At 41.6% G+C, this 19,828-nt stretch overlaps 1 protein-coding gene across 2 annotated transcripts in view; it reads right to left on the bottom strand.

Annotated features, from left to right (window-relative positions):
- The window catches only part of atg5 (ATG5 autophagy related 5 homolog (S. cerevisiae)), a 55,915-nt gene that overhangs the window by 20,583 nt on the left and 15,504 nt on the right, over positions 1–19,828 (bottom strand). For both annotated transcript variants that reach the window (XM_061819280.1, XM_061819279.1), the window contains exon 8: positions 8,372–8,489. In XM_061819280.1, coding sequence (XP_061675264.1) covers positions 8,372–8,489 — 118 coding nt within the window. The remainder of the gene's footprint in view (positions 1–8,371; positions 8,490–19,828) is intronic.

The raw sequence follows: 19,828 nt of genomic DNA, 5'->3' as shown, positions 1-19,828 counted from the left end.
AAACATCTAGAAATGACGAGTGGATGGTGGACATGTTCAGACCGGTGGGAGTTATTTTTGTTGATTGCAAGTTTTAAACTTTCACTTTGACATCTTGCAGTTTCACACTAACGAACAGGACACGCAAACTAAGCTCAAACCAAGAGATTGACCGTTGAACGCATGAAGTAAGCGGGCCTTGTGCAAATTCTGTTTTGTGACGTCGGAAGCAGCAAACCAAGCCGACGACTTTAGAGAGTGCGCAGGTTTTGGGCGCGGTGGTGGTTGGTACTCGATGCCGACGCCCTCCTGATATTACGTGGTACTGCTTTGGGTAGCGTGCAAATGTGTGTGTGTGGAGAGTGACAGACAAAATGTTAATAAACAGTAAACCGCTCACGAAAAGGCTATTTGAACATTTTGCTGTTGGACGTGTGCATTCAAATTTACAGTTGGGGACACGGAGCAATTGCATATCTACCGGCGTGTATCTTTTCCCACTTCACAATCAGGAACCTGCACAGCATTTATACATTTTTATTGAACTGCAAAAACATGGGACAATTGTCAAGGTAGATTCCCACAAAGAGGGGGAAATTGTGGCAAATCAGGGGAGAGTGTCGCTCTTTTTGGATTCTGTTGGCAATGACTGATTGTACTAATCACCAAGGGATATTTTCTCCCGTGTGCATAAGTCAGAAAAAGCACGGAACTGGGCACTTTTCTGGTTCCGCGTACACTCACGTAAACTCAAACCAGTCATTTATGCACCCTTGTGCCAGGTCCGCACTTTTGGTGGAGCCATCCTGGAATGTGGTTGTTCTCTGACAAATTTGGACAGGCACACAAACGACATGCATTCTCTTATGAACTTAAGCACCCTTCTTGTGGATAGACTGTGGTAAGTCCAGCACCTCGTGAAGGTGAAACATCGTCTTGCACATTTTGAGTCACCGTACCACGCCGACGGCCCGGTGACAGCCTGGCGGATGACTCATGCAAATGGTGTGGGGCCCCCTATACATTCATCATCGAGCCAGCGGCCGTAATATGTCATTACTACTATATTACATTTGATGTCCCAATGACAACATATTAAATCAGATTTATTGCTGAAAAAAAAAAAAAACTCCACCAGCTGCCTTTTTTTTTTTAAATGAAAGGAGCACTTCCGCCTCAAATACAAAGACAGTTACAACCACTGCAGTCATTTTATTGGCGCCATGGTGAGTTTGATTTTGAGTCATTTGTTTCTTTTTTCATACATTTTGTAAATAAAATACATTGATGTGTCTTGCCTGTTCTGTTGCAAAGTAAAGTAAATAAACACAAAGTCTTTCTATGTGAATATCTAATTCCACAATGGTATATATCCGCAAAACACAATATTTTTAATACCCGTTTGTGTGGACTGTCTTTGATTGAGATAAAGCCTCCATTTTGCTGAAATGAACTTTTCCCAGTTTACACAAGATTCAGTGAACATGACTCGCGTATCACCACCTCCAATCAGATTATCAACTCCGTAGGCGCGCTTTTGGACACGTGCATGCAGCCACGCACACACACTCACAAACCTGTAAGTGGGTGGGCTAAACTATAAATGAGAGATGGTGAAAATCAGAGGGCCACACCTCACGCCCGCGCACACACACACATTTATGTTACATTAGTGTATAAAAACACAGTATGACTCAGCATCAACATCATGACAGTCGATGACACTTTAAGTCCCAGTGTGCAACTGGGGGGTGGGGTCAATGCATCTGTCAGTCAATCCTCTGCTTCTTCACAAACAAAAAACTCAACGTGTTGTGCACAAGCTGAGAGGAAAAAGAAACAAGAAACCTCCAAAATGTGTCATGCGTGGGCAAAAGGTTCCTACGCAACATTATACCTGGCGTGGAAGTCAGATTTTTTTTTTCCTGTTGAATGCAGGGAACAGCCGCCTGGGAAGCTACCTTGTTTACCTCTTACACTCGTTAGACTGCGGAACCGTTGGGGTCATCCGATGTTATCAACCATTTGAGCTTATTTTAGGGCAACGCACAAATAGGCGACCACTCAAATTGTGATTTAAATCTACTAAAAAAATAATATGAATCAAAGCAGAATTTTCAGACCCAATCACAACAAATGAAAGAATAACGCACTATTATTTATTTTATTCGGACGAGCTGCAACTCCTGCCATGCTACATTTATAAAAATTGGTCATGATATTTAGGCTTTTTTTTTTATGGCCGACAGCATTTCACTGTGCATGCGCATATGGGCAATTGTACAATTGCTTATAAGTCCTGCAGCTGATCACTGGATCAAGGGTGCAGGTAGTCGTGTCCACGAGATGATCTCAGAGGCACCCAATGATTGTTAACCCTTGGTTTCATCAGATCATAAATCTCCCCAAAAGATGTGGGAAAATGTACGATTACTTTCAAATACGTACACTGCATTGTATACTGGAAAAAAACTCAAGAGGATTCCTAAAAACTGGAAAGATAAATACTACGAAAACCCGCTTTTCTTCGGGGATAAGAGCTGGCTGAGAATAGTCAAAATTGCAAATGAAAGATGCTCATTAATACTGCCATGAAAAGACCCCAAAAAAAAAAGTATTCCACCCTTGACACAAAAAAATATGCAATAATTAACACGAATAAATGGGGGGGGGTAGGTCAAAATGTGAAAAAGCAGATCAGGAAAAAATATACAAATAAGAGGCTTCCATATATAATGGGACAGGTTGCTCAAAAAAAAAAAAAAAAACAAAAAAAAAAACCTCCAAACAGGTGAATCTCCAAATGTTTAAACGTGTAAATGCAGGGGACCTGAGTAATTGTTTGCTTACTGCCATCTAATGGAAGAGGTTTTAGTTATACTGCCTGTCACTATACATTGCTGATAGATGAATAGAATCTTCTTCTTCTTTCAGCTTGTCCCGATTCGGGGTTGCCACAGTGTGTCATCTTTTCCCATCTAACCCTAATCTCGTGCATCCTCCTCTCTAACACCCACAGTCTTCATGTCCTCCCTCACAACATCCGTCAAACATTTCTTTGGTCTTCCTCTCGCTCTTGTGCCTGGCAGCTCCATCCTCAGCATCCTTCTACCAATATAATAACTCTCTCACCCTTGCACATGTCCAAACTATCCAAGTCTGCTCTCTCAAACCTTGTCTCCAAAACAGCCAACTTTGGCTGTCCCTCTAATGAGCTCATTTCTAATCCTATCCAACCTGCTCACGCCAAGCGAGAACCTCAACATCTTCATTTCTGCTACCTCCAGTTCTGCTTCCTGTTCTTTCTTCAGTGCCACCGTCTCTAATCCGTACATCATGGCCGGCCTCACCACTGTTTTATAAACTTTGCCCTTCATCCTAGTGGATACTCTTGATGAATAGATACATGATTTGTAGTAAATAATTCCATCCATCCATCCATCAATTTTCTTAGCCGCTTATCCTCACAAAGTTTGCGGGAGTGCTGAAGGTCATCCCAGCTATCAAAGGGCAGGAGGCAGGGTGCACCCTGAACTGGTTCCCAGCCAATCACAGGGCACATAGAAACAAACGGCCGCACTCACAATTACACCTAGGGGCGATTTTGAGTGTCCTATTAATGTCGCATGTTTTTTGGGATGTGGGAGGAAACTGGAGTGCCTGGAGAAAACTCACACAGGCACTGAGAGAACATGCAAACTCCACACAGGCGGCGCCGGGATTGAACCTGGGTCCTCAGAACAGTGACGCCAACGCTTCACCAGCTGACTCACCGTGCCGCTTAGTTAATATTTTTCAGAGCAATTCAGCGAAATTGGAAAAATTGACAATCACTATTCTTGACATTGCTATTGTGGTTAAAAAAAAAAGGTACATTTCTAGCAAAGGCTGGTACAATAAAACCTGAGAGTTTCAGAGGATGTTTGGTAACAAGAGATATAAAACTAACCCCAAAAGCAAAACAAATAATCATCTTTTGAGTTTTCTGTAATTGAAGGCGGAAAATTTGATTAAACGTTAAATTTGATTTTAGTGAAAAATATGTCAAGATGTTATGTGAAGGACATATTTCCCAGCCCTTGTCAACCTGCCGCCTTAAACTCAGACAAAACACACATGCGCCTCTCATTTGATGTGTGAAAGATCACAGAGGGGCTGGGACCTCCACGTTTGGGGTCTGGACTGCGGAACAATAGCAGTGGCGAAGCCCACTGACGCTGCCAACACATGACCCGCTGGCTCTAATCCAAACACCGCCATACCCCCCCACGCCCCCCCCCGCCGCCAGACGAGCAGGAGGCCACAAAAAACACTTTCACCTTGATCAGAAGAGTCAGAGACTTGGCGTCAAAGACATGAAAGCGGGATGAAGACTAAACCTGGCTGACACACAAGAGGATAGCAGCTCCTGTGTCAAGATCTTTAACATCGGAGCCACACGAGAGGAAACGGCATGAACATCTGGATCATCTCAATTCATCATCATCGTCAGCCAGTGAGCCTTTCATTTACTAACGTTTATTCACATCGTGATTGATTGTCAAAATGTGCACTAGGACAGTTGCGTCAGTGATCAAGATAAATTAAAAAAAATGAAAAAAAACAAGACTAACATATATCTCCATTATTGAATTTACAAAGGAGTCGAACTGAACAATTTTTTTAATCGTACCCCTTAATTTCTATTATTTTATTTTGAATAAAAAATATATATATTAGGAGGTATTTAATAAATGTAATCCTTAATTTTCACCTTTAAAACTTTAAGCTGATCCAATGCGCTCCCTCAATATTTATTACACTTGATAATTTAATATAAATTGCTGTGTGTTCATCAAAATGACATTTAGTTGTCCATATAATGCTGAAAACTGAAAACTACCATACTAGTTTCATATTTACATTTAAGTCACTTATTATGGTTGACATTTACATTCCATGTTATACAACTATTAAGAATATAACTATTATTCTTTCTAATAATAGTGACATAAATTTATAAAGTGCTTTTAAGGCACCCACAAAGTTGATTTTTTTCTCTTTAGTACGGTAAGGATTTTATTTTATTTACTTTGTACTTTATTTCTTTGGAATAAATTAGGGTTATTTTATTTGGCAAACATTACTGCTCTTAATGTAAAAACAAACAAAAAAAATGTTAATGTCACGTCATTATCCAAGCCGCTTATCCTCACAAGGGTTGCGAGAAAGGTGGAGTCTATCTCAGCTAGCTTCAAGCTAAAAGCGGACTACACCCTGAACTGGTTGCCAGTCAGTCGCAGGGCAGATATTGACAGATATTGAATCAATCCCAGGCTGCCTGTACCAAAGGCATCTGGGACTCCACATTTAAAAATGTGTAATCATATTTGATCTAGCTACATATGGGAAGGGAAAAACTACAAACAGCTGGCTGTATGTGGCAATTCTACTGTACACCAATAAAATCTATGTGCAAGAAAATATTTAAAATTCATGAAAAAGCAATATTTATCCTGCAGTCACAAAAAAAAAATTACATTATCTTTGTAAAGGCAATGTTTTTGCATTGGCAATCATTAGATTGTGTACGTAAGTGACATCCCAGCAATTGTACCTGGTCTAAAGTTTAAAAATGGCAAGTTTTTAAAGAATTGTAAAACAATTGTTTCAATTAATATATGTCAACTATGAAAGTGAACATATTCTGACCTCTCACAAAAGCACACCGAGTTGGAGTAAAGTGGCCCTGAAGCTGAGGCCCGAAAGTGAATGAGACAGTCAGGTAGGCCACAGACACAAAGTGATGTGTGTTTGTGTGAACTTGGGCTTGGGCTTTCTCTGTCTCCAGCGAGCAGGTGAGTCTCCTGCGGGTCGTCTGTCCTGACGCTGCATTGTCCCCTTATCTACTTCCCCTCCTCTGTGTGTTTAGACTGCTGCCGTTTCCTCTCATCTCTACTTAGGCCACACACAACCTCCACGTGCAAGTTATGCATTTATTCACTATTTAAATGTAGGTCTGCAGCATAAGATGCCTGTAAGAATAACTGTTGCTGCTTTGTGCGCGTTAAAGTACACAGCTGATTGAAGGTTTGTCATTACGGCAACATATATGGAAAGTTCCAATAGCCAATCTATGGCCTTTTGAATTAGGTGTCTGCGAGAATTAAGCTGGTGGCCTTTGGGCCGATGAAATTAAACTTCTTATTATTATGAATTACAATTTTCAGTTTGGTTTTTAAATAAACAATGCGTAATTTTCTTTTGTTCTATGTGTTAGTTTTACAGAAAACTTCGACAGAGCGTGATGAATAAATGGTGTGAATAAAGTTCATTTTGCGTCCTGTCTGGAGAAGCGTATAGAGCTCGTGCACGTGACGTCACCATTTCACGGCGCCATATTGTCGGTCAAAAAGAGCTGCTTGACAGTGCGGGAGACATTGACCCAGAGCAGAATATACACAATGCTGGAGACTTGTCGTGCTGTTGTTTGTTACAACAGATGAGACAGATATTCAAAGAGGTCATTCTATAGAATACCGGCTGAAAAGACCACAAAAGATCGATTGATTGATGGCAATTAAACGTGATGGATGGTGATGGTGCCCAACAAAATGCACACCACTGTGTAAAGATCATTTCACTTTATTATTAATTAATTATAATTATTCTCCTCAATCTCAAATAAGTATTTATAATGCCAAGTTGACTAATTTGAGAACAATGCATTAAAAACGACAGGGAGTTGTCTCCAACATACACGGAAGTGAATTGCGGCCAACATCACCCCCCTTTTTTTTTTAATTCCCATTGTTCTCAAATGAGTCCAATGCATATTAAAAAAAAGAAAATGAACCGTCGGTCACACAGAGGTTTATATAGTTTAACGTGGCCCCAGCACGCTTCGTGTACGGAGGAGCCGACTCCGTCTCATTTTTTTTAACGCATTGGTCTCAATTGAGCCAACTTGGCATTTTAAGTACTTCTTGGGAAACGCTATTACCGATGTGAACAGATCCAGCAACAAAGTGTTCGTATGCATCCAGACTTTTATACGCTTTCAAACTTTTCCTTGTAAATCTCAACGACTTACTCACCAGATCCATGTGTAGATCCAGTTGTCAAAGACAAACGAATTAACAGTACAATTTCTTATCGCCGAAAACATCGATTTCACCATTAAATACGGATCATGTATGCTGAGTTTATCTAATTTTTCCACGTCCCGTCTTTTATTTTCACCTACTAAATGCCTGACGGTATCGGACAAGACTCTGGGCGTCATGCTACAAGACATATTTCTATGTCGTCTCCAACCGACGTAGCATAGAGAAATGCTTAGCTTGACCGACAATATGGCGATGTAAACAAAAGTCACGTGATTTTATGTCGTAGGTGCACGAGCTCTATAAACGAGAGGGTATTTTTTTTCCAATTTCCTCAAAGTCTATGAAGGTCCCCCATTTTTTGACAGCAAGAGATGAGCATGAGAACAGGTGCAGAGAAGCACATTAAAAAGTGTGTATTAGTAATTTTGGGTGTGTTTTCATGAGATTAAATGTGATAAATGAGTGTGGGAATGACTTGTTCATGGTTTCTCTATAGCATGGATCTATCATGGGAAGGTCTAGAACAGGGGTGTCAAATTCATTTTAGCCACGAGCCACATTGTCGATGCGGTTTCCCTCAGAGGGTCGTTATTGTGAAACAATCAAAATTTTTAATCGCCTTATTATATTTACACTGATGTGGAATTAGAAATCAATGTAAATGGGTTTTTCGTTTTAGTTTTAGTTCTTGTTTGGTAACACAAAAATGCTTGCAATATCTCCATGTTGTCATTTATGACATGTCAATTTGAAATTTTAACAAAAACCCTGGAAGTTGACACACACGATTTGCCTTCGTAAGCCACATAAAACCATATGTCGCGCCAGACATGGGCCCGCGGGCCTTGAGTTTGACACCTGTGGTCTAGAACATATTCACCAAGATAAATATAAACCAGGGCTTCACTCCATTTAGAAGGTTAAATTTTAAAGTAACACAAATTACGAGTTGTAGTGACCCAAAATGATGCTTATGGAGGATGGCATCTAGAAATTGCAGTTGTCGTGTATTTATCCTTAAACGCCGCCCAGCTATCTATACATCATTTTATCTCTGATGGATGTCTGCTTTAGCTTCAACCCCCTCAGATGAGAGTTTTAGTGACAGAGACTATGGCATCATGTGGTCAGACATGAAAGATTAACATTTAAAATACTATTTTTACACAGAAATATGACGAATAGGAAATACGTCAGAATAGAACAGGACCAAACCTATATTTCAAAAAAGTGAATATCAACAAGCTCGTCTTTTTTACTCTGATCGTAAATATATCTATGATGTCCATGTGTGTGTTACATACCGTGATCAGGTAATGCTACGGGGTAGATCTCTTTGAGCAGGTCGCCAAGCGTGTGAGCGTTGCCTTCGGGTGAAACGGGACGGAAGAGTTTCTGAATGAAGGGCCTGTCGCTCATCGTCTGCAAAAAAAGAAATTAATTATGAGTTAAAGCGGAACATAATTTTATTATATATATATTATAATTATATATACATAAAGCATATACATATAAATACATAAAAAATACATACATGCATACATACATACAAATATACATAATTAAAAAATATACATAAAAATATTTTTTTATTGTATGCTTACAAATTGTTGTGTGTCATGAGTCTACTAAATGAAAAAAAAACATTTTATATTTTTCTGCAAACGGGGTGTTTTGAGTGACGTGTTCTAAATTTTGTGGCTTGTGATAGGATTTGTCAAAGATGCATAAAACTTTTGTTACACAACTTCCTTTGATCATGACTTGTGAGCTAAGCTGGGTGAAGAGACTGACTACACGACTACGCATACGTCTGATCATGTGAATGCTGGCGGCGACAAAGTACTAAGTATAATTTGGCAGCTGGGTGATGAAGTGCTGCCTTTACCAGAGAAAATGAATCATCAATCGTTCCTTGTTGTCATGGTGACAAAAGGTGTACTCAATCTTTACATGTGACAGAACTGCCTCACCAAAACAGTGTGATATCAAGCAGTGAATGTACAGTCTTCAGAAATTCTTCATCCTTTGTATATTTTGGTCAAAGACACCGAGGAACTCTTTTAAATTGTGAAAAAATATCAAAAGGCTCCTTTATGACATGTACATGGACATCTGTACAATGGTGCCTGGACATAAGAGTTTAATTTGTTCCGTGTCTATGCTCATAATGTAAAACGCCTGTACAAACCCTCGCCCAAGAAAATGAGTTAAAAATGTCAATCCAGTCCAGCTTTACAAAAAAATAAAAATGATGTAATGTGTTTTTAATCATGAAAATAGCTCTCTATAAGTTTGCCCACTATAAAAACATACAGTTATGACGTAACCGAATAAATTGTGAAGTGTGTAGTCTGCCTTTGTCCCGAAGTTATCTGGGATAGGCTCCAGGACTCCCGCAACCCTTGTAAAGATGAATTTAACAACTTTTTTCTTCATTTTTAATTTTTTTTTTTTTTTACTTCACTTCAATTGACACTGTGTTGCTCCTTTTAGTTTGTGCAACTTGGGCACCTTGGGCGAGTACGGTACCTACATCAGCTGTATAAGATCAGTTTTGCCTCTGAGCTGCAGTGATTTTTCGCAAAAGACATCTGAGAATCCATTTGGTTTCTGCATATACCGTATTTTCTGCACTGTAAGGCGCACTGCATTATAAGGTGCACCTTCAATGAATGGCCTATTTTAAGACTTTTTTCATACATAAGGCAGACCGCATTATAAGGCGCATAGAATAGACGCAACAGTAGAGGCTGGGGTTACGTTATGAATCCATTAGATGGAGTTGCACTAAAGGCTCAATATTGGTCCATATATAAGGTGCACTGGATTATAAGGTGCACCGTCGGCTTTTGAGAAAATTAAAGGGTTTTAGGTGCGCCTTATAGTGCGGAAAATATGGTAGTTTATATTACAATTAGCTATTGCTTAAAGGGCAAAGGCCTCTTTATACTCTCCCTCTGGTGACCGGGCCGACTTATCTGCGGCTCTCCTGTGCTAAGTTTGCTTTTATACTTGAGTACAACCCACACACGCAGTTTTGAAAATGTGCTGCAGTTCTTCTCCAAGTCAGAGATGTCGCTTCGGCTGGTATTGGCTAGGACGCCACAGGGCGGAGTTTCCTCAGCACTTTTTGGTCATTTCCGGTAGCCATTTTTACTTTTCTTTTTTTTATATACCAAGGAACAGAGCAACACCAATGGCGACCATGGAAAAGTGTCTGCTTGAACAAATGGACCTAAATAACCAGTTGATACGTTTAATTATGCAGCAAAATCGTTTTAGAAGGCGGCAACCTAGGTACTACGTGGAGCCCAGAGGAACGGGGAGTACGTCATCACAGCATGTGACTAAAAAAAGCCAATTATGACAGATGAGTTTAAGGCTACGCACAGGTGCTGTGCGGGGCAATGCATAAGTCAAGTGCTGCAATGCGGGCATTGTCGGCCGTGCGAGCGCGGGGGTATAAAGAAGGACTTTAGAAAACCACAAGATAGATGCTATTCATTAGCCTTTATATGGCATTTCGCATTATTTGTTGGATTAAAGTTAACGTAACTTGTGGTTTTAAATCTACAATGTGTAATCCTCTCATTCATTTTGAGGGTGACCATCAACTGGAAGTGATCATCAACAGTTTTCTGATCCTATCTAAATTTTTGCTCAGAAGTCAAATCAAAGAACAAAACTCTGCTAAATAACAGCTCGTATCTCGAAAACAATTGTGAGTCAGCTCACTTGTATCTTAAAGCTCAAGTAGATAGATATTGTAATGAAAAACATATAACATCATTCACTTCAATGTCTACATGAAAAAATAAATATGAGCGGAGAGAGCGTCATCCAAACTTACGGAAGTGTCATTCAACATCCAAGTGGTTGCCATATTGGCTGCAACTCCTGCCCGTGACGTCACCTCGGACATTCGCCATTGAAAACACGCTGTGGCTCCTACAGTGGGAGACCAACATGCCCCTTCTGAGACGGAAGTTTTTTTTTCGAAGAAGAGAACATCTCACCACTGAGTGAAGTTACCGAGGCAATATTAACCTAATGTTTTGAGCCATATTTAGATGATATGCGGATCACGCACAAACCACCTCCCCACCCAATCCACCTCCGTGGCAGACATGAGCTACCGCGGCCCAGGGGCGATGACCCATCCCGGCTGACAAGGCCTGAGGAGGCCGTCCTTCAGCGGCTGCTGTACTTAAGCCTTTCGATGGGCACAGACACATTTAGCACCCCTGATTTACGGATTACCCCCCCCCCCGCTCTCGTCCTTTGCACCCGTGCAATGCATTTTTCACGACGAATCGGGTCCTTTGGAAAAGTATGAAGAGCAAATCCATTCTCCCGAGTGTTCGAGCAATATCCAGCAATACAACAAGCCGACATTTTGGCTAACTCGAGGGAACGACAAGCTACCTTCGTGTAGGTAAAATGCGTATAAACACATGAAGTCGCCAGAGTGGGCGTCTGCTACCAAGGTCACTTCCTGCTTCTTCTCGAAAACAAATCCCTCAAGAGATTTTCATGGCGGGCGTTACAAAAAGCCATATGTCAAAATCATATTTTGTGGTGAAAAAACAGCTGAGTCCATACCAGCTGCCGTTTTTTCATTAATAACATACTAAAAATCATGTATTTCATGACAGTGGACCTTCAAGGCATCACTGCATGGTTAAATGAATAGCAAAATATGATTATCTTTTTAAAGACAGATGTTTTTCTCTCTGCTTTTAAGTAGTCAATGATTGTTCCAATGTAATTTAGCTTCAGTCGCTTGCCAGCTGACTTACATTAAGGCCCATTCATGTTTGCTGCTTTCCAGAAGCATCTGCCCATGGACTCTCTGAGAGGCGAGAAACAATCTTTGTTTCCCACACCCACGCCCACATCATGGAGTGCACCTGTTCTGCAGAAAATGATCCCACCGGGTAATCCGACGTGAATAGAATGAATCACCCTACGTTTGACGTTGAAATAACTGGAAAGACGAAAGGCAATGTAGGGAAAGTCCAGGGTGCTGATAGATGGAGGAGGGAGCTGATTGGAAGCGGCGCGATGAGCCATCGGTGGCATTTTTGCGGCAGATGTGAGACGCAATGGAGATGCTGGGGTGTTGCGCACATCTCCATCAGTCTGGAAGTCATCAGGCGTGTTTACTGGGCAGCATGAGAACGTCAATGGCGCGACTTCAAGGTTAAATGAATCACGATAATCGTGTAGCGCTTATTGATTCTACTTCGAGGGATTCAGATTTCAGCAAAATTCTTTCCCCTTTCTCACGCGAAAATCTTTCCCTATTACGCAAAATGAACCAGACAACAACAACACAGACTAGTTTCTGACAGTTCCGGCTGTAGATAGTTTATATTTGTAATCCTTCACACAATACCACCAAATGAAAATGTCATAAAACGTAGCACTGTATACTCAATTTACTTCCACAGAGTGAACTCTGGACCTGTTTAGTTCAATCTTCTTCTTCTTCTTTTCCTTTTGGCTTGTCCCGTTAGGGGTCAGCACAGCGTGTCATCCTTTTCCATCTAAGACTATCTCGTACATCTTCCTAACACCCACTGTCCTCATGTCCTCCCTCACAACATCCATCAACCTTCTCTTTGGTCTTCCTCTCGCTCTTTTGCCTGGCAGCTCCATCCTAAGCACCCTTCAACCAATGTACTCACTCTCTCGCCTCTGGACATATCCAAACCATCGAACTCTGATCTGTCGCTGTTTTATAAACTTTGGTGTTCATCCTGGCGGCGACTTGTCTGTCACACAAAACACCATACACCTTCCGCCAACTGTTCCAACATGCTTGGACCCGTTTCTTCACTTCCGTACCACACTCTCCATTGCGCTGTATTGTTGACCCCAAATATTTAAAATCATCCACCCTCGCTATCTCTTCTCCCTGGAGCTTCACTCTTCCTCCTCCGCCGCTCTCATTCACGCACACATATGTTGTACTTCGGCTAATCTTCATTCCTCTCCTTTCCAGTGCGTGCCTCCATCTTTCTAAATGTTCCTCCGCCTGCTCCTTGCTTTCACTGCAGATCATGCGAACATCATAGTCCAAGGGGACCTGTTTAGTTGAATACGCAGGTACTATTCTGATGAATAGCAGCAGGTAGATAAATTGGTTAAATGCACATTCTGCAATCCAGTGTACTAGCATTTATTTTTCTACCCATCATAATACATTACAGGCATACACTGATAAGCAAAGTTACTCAGTTCAACTTTTGGGTAGAACACAAGCTGGGATAGGCTGCAGCACTCCTGCGACCCTTGTGAGGATAACCGGCTTAGAAAATTGATGGATAATACCGAACATACAACGTAAAAACAATATATAGTAAAACAATAACATATCAAATATTAGTTTAATCTAAATAGACCTCTTTTAAAACAAACTACAGAGCTTCTGCTGTGTTTTAGATCAGTGATTTCCAATCTTTATAGAGCCAAGGCACATATTTTACAATTGAAAAATCCCACAGCACACCAAGAAAAGTAAATGTCACCAAAAATGGATCGATTAATTACTGTATGTACTTCCTGCCATCTAATAGAGCATTTTTTGTTCTGTCTGTCATTGTGCCTCACTGGCATAAATAGATGAATAAAGATACATTATTTCTTGGAATAAATGTTTTTTTTTTTTTTTAGGAATTACATAAAATTGGATATCTTCCCACAGCACACCTGAAGAGGGCTCACGGCACACTAATGTACACCGGCATACTGTTTGGGATTCGCTGTATTAAATGGAACTTTTACAGTCTTTATGTTGGGCACTTCCGGTTCTGTCAGCAGCCTGTTGGTGGTCTAAAGGTGTAAGAAGTTGTGGTCAGACTCCCCAAATGAAATTGGATAATTTTCCGGGCACACCTGATAATCTCATGGCACACTTCTGTGCCGTACGACAGTGTGTGAAAATCACTGGCCAAGTGGTTTGCATGGCGACCTAGTGCTTTATAACAGCAAGTCGAGGGGGTGTTTGGTTACGCCTTCCTGAGTCTCTTTCTGCTTCCATGGGTTTTTCTGAATATTCTGGTTTCCTTTACCCACTTAGCAACACTGTCTTTATATTTAGTTATCTTTACAACTGGAACAAAATACTGTTTTTTTTTAAACAGTACAAGACATTAAAAAGTAATCTTTACAAATATGTCAACTTTTCAAACACAAGAAAGAGCTCTGTCTGAGGCTTTGCAGTTGTACACCCACTAAAGTGCAACCACATTAGAATAGACCAAGATATGTGAGGCTTTACATTTGGCCTTTGTAGTATGTCATGCGACTCACAATAGCAAAACAACAACAGTGTTCTCCACAATTATTATTGTGGTGATGAAGAAGTCATGCATGTTCACAAGGTCCTGTCTGGCCATTTTCAGTGATGCAAACAATATTGAAAATGTCTTATTTTGCCTAACTCCAAATCCTAGTTCATATTGTTACATATTTTGGTCAAAAATAAAACAACAACCTGCGAATGAACACAAAATGGAGCAAAGCACCATTTGATGATTTTTTGGGGGGTTTCACTTCCCACATCAGACAGAACTTGGCTCATGTTCCCTGCACTTTTGTCACTCATTCTGTTCATAACTTTTATGAACAGAATTTCTAGGCACAGTGTAGAGTGGGGCCGGTTTGGTGAGTACTGCATCTGTTTTTTGGAGCTGATGTGGTTTTGTTGGCTTCATAAAACCGTGATCCGCAACTCTCACAGGAGCGGTTCGCATCAAAGTATGAATGAGTTGGGATGAGAATCAGCACCTTGGAATCTGAGACCATGGTCATCAGTCAGAAAACGGTGGAGTGCCCTCTCCAGGTCGGGGATGAGATGCTGCCTCAAGTGACGGAGTTCAAATATCTTGGGCTCTTGTTCACGAATGAGGGAAGAATAAAATGGGAGATCGACAGGCTGATAGGTGCAGCGTCTGTAGTAATGCTGACCTTTTAATCGGTCTATTGTGGTAAAGAAGGAACTAAGCCGAAAGGCAAAGCTCTCGATTTTGCAGTCGATCTATGTTCTTAACCTCACCTATAGCCAGCCACAAGCTGTGGGTCGTGACCAAAAGAACAGGATCTCAGATACAAGCAGCCCACATAAGTTTCCTCCGCAGGGTGTCCGGGCTCTCCCTTAGAGTGACAATCTCTTTCATCTGGGAGGAACTCAGCGTAGAGCCGCTGCTCTTCTACATTGAGAGAAGCCCGATAAGGTGGCTTGGTCATCTTATTAGGATGCCTCCCCAGTGATGTGTCCTGGGCACATGCCAGCGGGAAGAGACCTGAGGGACGACCCAGGACATGCTGGACAGGCTATGTCTATGTCCAACTAACTCCAGTTAGATGCAATCAGAAAAAGAGAAGCGCTAAACAAAACTGATGCACGCTGTGCTACACAGAAGGACTGATAACCAAGCCTTCTATGGAGAGTTTGCATTCTTTTCCTATACTTGAGTAGGTTCCCTCCATGTAATCTGTCTTCATCCCACATTGCCCCCAAAATGCATGTTAGTCGTACTGAAGACAAAAATTTTCAAGAGTGTGAATGCTTTATCTGAAATTACACTGGTTGGTGAACAGTCCAGCTTGTACTCCACCCCTCACCTGAGGTCTGGTGGGACAGACTACAGTTACCTATGACCCAAATGAGGACAAGCATTATAGAAAATGAATTGATGGATGGGAAGTTTAGATTGGACAGGTAAAACTGATTGATGATCTTGTCCTGGTTGGGTCCAGTTCCATGAATAAATACGAATTGCTAGTGTGTCATCGTGATGGAGATTTCCGCATGACCCAAATGAGGCAACCACTAGTCTTCACACCTGACGGCGTCGGCCCAATCGTACCGTGTCGACACCCAAGCCGAGGTGTAAAAGCACAGGAGACACACGATAGGCACTAATCATGAGAGCCATGAAAAGGAAACCAGTGTGCAGCGGGATCGAGTGATCGTACGGTAACTACACACCGCAGCAGACAGGCGAAGGTGGCGAAATTGGCGTGGGAGGCATCAAAGCCAATGTTCATGTTACATAGAAAGACTGAGTCATCCACAGCAATGGCAGGCCAAACATTTGGTACCTGGGACGACACGACTTAAATCACCTTGGAACTATAGAACACACCGTTAATATACAAAACCACAACAAAGGATGTCCCATAAGTTTTCATAAATGTCTTTTAATAAATAGAAATAAATTAACAATTTCATGGAATAATTTTCAGAATCTCAGTGGTAGATTTAGGTGAGCGCTTCTGAGTGCTAGGGCGAGCAGAGAAGGCCTTGCTGACTGCCCATCAGAGATCCACAGCAATCTGGGCTTTGCTGAAGTAGAGAGAGTGCGCTAACTGACAGCGACTTGAAAGCATTTTTAAAATATGGAGCCCATAAATAATGGAAGCCGGGGCTATTGTTTCCTGACGTGATGAAGACTTTCTTTTGAGCATACCCTGACACTATAGCTGGCAGGGTGGCACATGGCGACACGAGAGTTGCGGCCTTGCTCTCACTCGCTGAAAAGAGCGGCGCAACTCAACACGTCGCCTAATTGGTGGCGAAGGGGATTCAATTCGCCTAAGTGTGCCCAAATAATGGGAATGGGTGAACAGTGCTGTCAATCAATAATTGTTTCCAGTGAACCCGAGCCGGTCCATTTGGGAATTAAAATTCCACCCACTTTGGTTGTCTGTGGCAGAAGTTAAAATGACATCACATGAGAGAAGAGACACCACGGTTTGCCTGATCTGAAGATCGCACGCTGACCTCCATCGAGCAACACAAAGACTTTTTTGATCATCTGCGTCTCGAGTACACTATCACTAAATTGCGGTTCATCGTTTGCTGCCTCGCTATTTCATAAACAGATTTTACTGCTACAATGGTGTCTTGTGATACAGGTGGCCCAACTCGTGAGGTTTTTTTTTTAAGATACGAGCTGACATTTGTTATATTTTTTAGCTGTGACTTAACAGAAATTTGATATGCAAGCACTCTTTGGCTCTTATTTGGGGAATTTTATGGTTGAGTTTTTTTTTCCTTCCTCAGTCATGTTATCCGATAGCTTTCCATTTTTTTTTTTTTTTTACAGCAGAAAGGTGAAAACGGGTGTTTTACTAAGTTCAAGTGTGTTTTCATACATGTGAGAGGGATAAATTTTTAAAAAATTAATTTATACAGTCGCTTTATCCCAGATTTTCACCAAGCCTGTATGCGTAATGTACCCCCTGGGTGATAAATGGGGCTTCACTGTATATATAATTACAAACAAAAGTCATGTGTGTGATTCAGGTTAGGCTGCATTCAGTCTGCTTGAACAGATGCCAGTAGATTGATAATGATCTGTTGAAGGAATGAATACAACACAGAAGAGATACGGAATTAATTATGTCGAAACCCAAAATAACCCAGTGTTGTGTTCCTGTTAGTGTCAAGACGGATTGCAACACGTCCACGTCGTTCATTGACGGTCACGGCTGCGCTAAGAGACCCTTACAGTAAAGGCCCACATGACGTTCTCATCACCTGTTGCCTTTGGCATCTTCGCTCACAAGACCATGTAGAGCATTCCCTTGTTTTGTAATTGTCTGTGCAGTCACCCCGTCACCCTCCTCCTCATCTCAGCCAGTCATTACAAGATATCTTAGAGGCAATAAACGCATTCTTCAAAGCACGCAGGTTCCAGAGGGCCGGGGTGAGGTTGGTGAGTGGGGGGCAGTGTGGTGATTAAATGGTGAGTCAGAGAGCGGTAACATGGAGGCGTACCTGTTCAGTAGACAATATTAGTGCCATACTTTCATCATGGTACAACCATTAGTGATAAACTGGATAAAAGTCAGACAAAGGTTATCACAATCTGTATGAAAGTGAAAAACCGAAAACTTGGATGTGGATTAAACTTGTTTTCCTACACACAACCCCCCCTAATTTATGTGACAAATATTTAAGATTTTGAACTGTTCTCCTAATCATGTCAACCAAACCCTGAGCTTTTTCTGTCATCGTCCCAACATTCAAAGTCCCCACACTCGGTTGTGCTTCCCTCTTTCTGCCGAAGAATTCCCTTTCCACCTCTTCTTCATCTTTGACCCACAGTAGTTGGAGCGCCCTGCCTGATAACCGTGCCAGGGTGGACGTTTTTAAGACAGACCACGATGGTTAAGGTATGGTATTCTTTAGATGAACCCTCATATTTGTTTGGCAAAGTATGAAGCCAAAAGCGCTTGCTGATGCAACCCACTGCATTTACCCGGCCTTGAGTGGTCTACAGTTTGCAGTGACTTGTGCCCATCATAAGGTTGCATGGATTAAGGATGTACCATAATAAAATGGGGGTGGAAAAGTGAAGCACTCGGAAAACTATCTTACTACACCCCTACAATTTTCATAGATTTACACAAGATGATAAAACAGTGGGCTCGCCCAATTACCTAAATTCTTGGGATCCAACTGAAAAAGTCAACAAACGAGAGCAGCAGAAACGCAATTGTACTGTATCTTTTTCTAATCATTACTTTACGCATATATTTAATAATGAAATGTTTCTGTGGCCGAGGAAGGTAAGATACGTCTCCTACTAAAGCCAGGTTTTAATGACAGCTACAGTAATATGACGTGATTCATTGTTTATGGAAAACTGCAGACAGTCGAGGAGTATCAATCACGCTTCTGTGGACTGAAAATTGGGTCAGCCGATCAACTTCTTAAAACATGGTTTAGACTTTTGAAGTAAGGTTTACTCAGGCAATGTCAGATGCTGCATAGTGAAAGTGTGGTTGGCACGTCTGTTTCACTTAATTCAGTCCCTTCACGTCATCTAAAGACGTCAATGTTGTTTAATGGCGACAGGGGTCTTGTGCAGTATGTGTGTGATCCTCAAGCTTCTAGATAACTGCAATGAGGAATGGCACCCTGTAGAGGGCAACAATGCCACCTTCAGAGGAAGAAACACGGGGAAGGCCAGCGGGGTGCATAGGCAACAGAAAATGAAAAGAGACAAGCGATTATAGCTAAATTAAAACTGCACAGGTTGTGCTTCAAGCATGAGTAGGGACTGGTTTGAAGAAGAAAGACAACACAAGATTCCATTCATAGCCAACAGAAGAATAAAATCCTGAATAAAACTTTGCTACATTTTATACGCAAGGTAATAAAAACCTGGACTATTGAGCAAACAGTTCAGAAGGAGAATTTGAAGGGGAAAAAAAAGTGCAAACTAAGAAGTTCTGGGTTTGAATCAGGTGCTCTGTGATTGACAAGCAACCAGTTGACCATGTACTGCACTTCTCTCGCCAAAAGCAGACTTGGATTTGGAGTAGCTCAACCGTTCCCGTAAAGAGGACAAGTGCCGTAGAAAAGAGAGGGATGTATAGACCTCGTCAGCAAGTTAGAACTCAAATGAAGGCCATCCAATCAATCAATTTTATGAGCCGCTTATCCTCACAAGGGTCGCAGGAGTGCTGGAGCCTATCCCAGCTGTCATCGGGCAGGAGGCGGGATACACCCTAAACTGGTTGGCAGCCAATCGGAGCAAATGAAGGCCTTCAGGTCATAAAGTCTGACCCATCAAAGAGTAAAATATTCTAGAGAAGATGTAAAGAAATGAATGCTAAATCAGTGGGTATCCATTGGCAGCTCAAGTAACAGGGAAGAAACTCGACGCGATTTATCAGCGTCCGCGAGGCAGACATTCACCCGACATAATGAAAAGAGTACGTGACGTCCCCGAGGC

This window comes from Syngnathoides biaculeatus, chromosome 5 (genome assembly GCF_019802595.1).
Source record: "Syngnathoides biaculeatus isolate LvHL_M chromosome 5, ASM1980259v1, whole genome shotgun sequence".
Taxonomy (NCBI): domain Eukaryota; kingdom Metazoa; phylum Chordata; class Actinopteri; order Syngnathiformes; family Syngnathidae; genus Syngnathoides; species Syngnathoides biaculeatus.
Note: the sequence above shows the minus strand (reverse complement) of the source record. Positions and strands in the feature narration are given on the sequence as shown.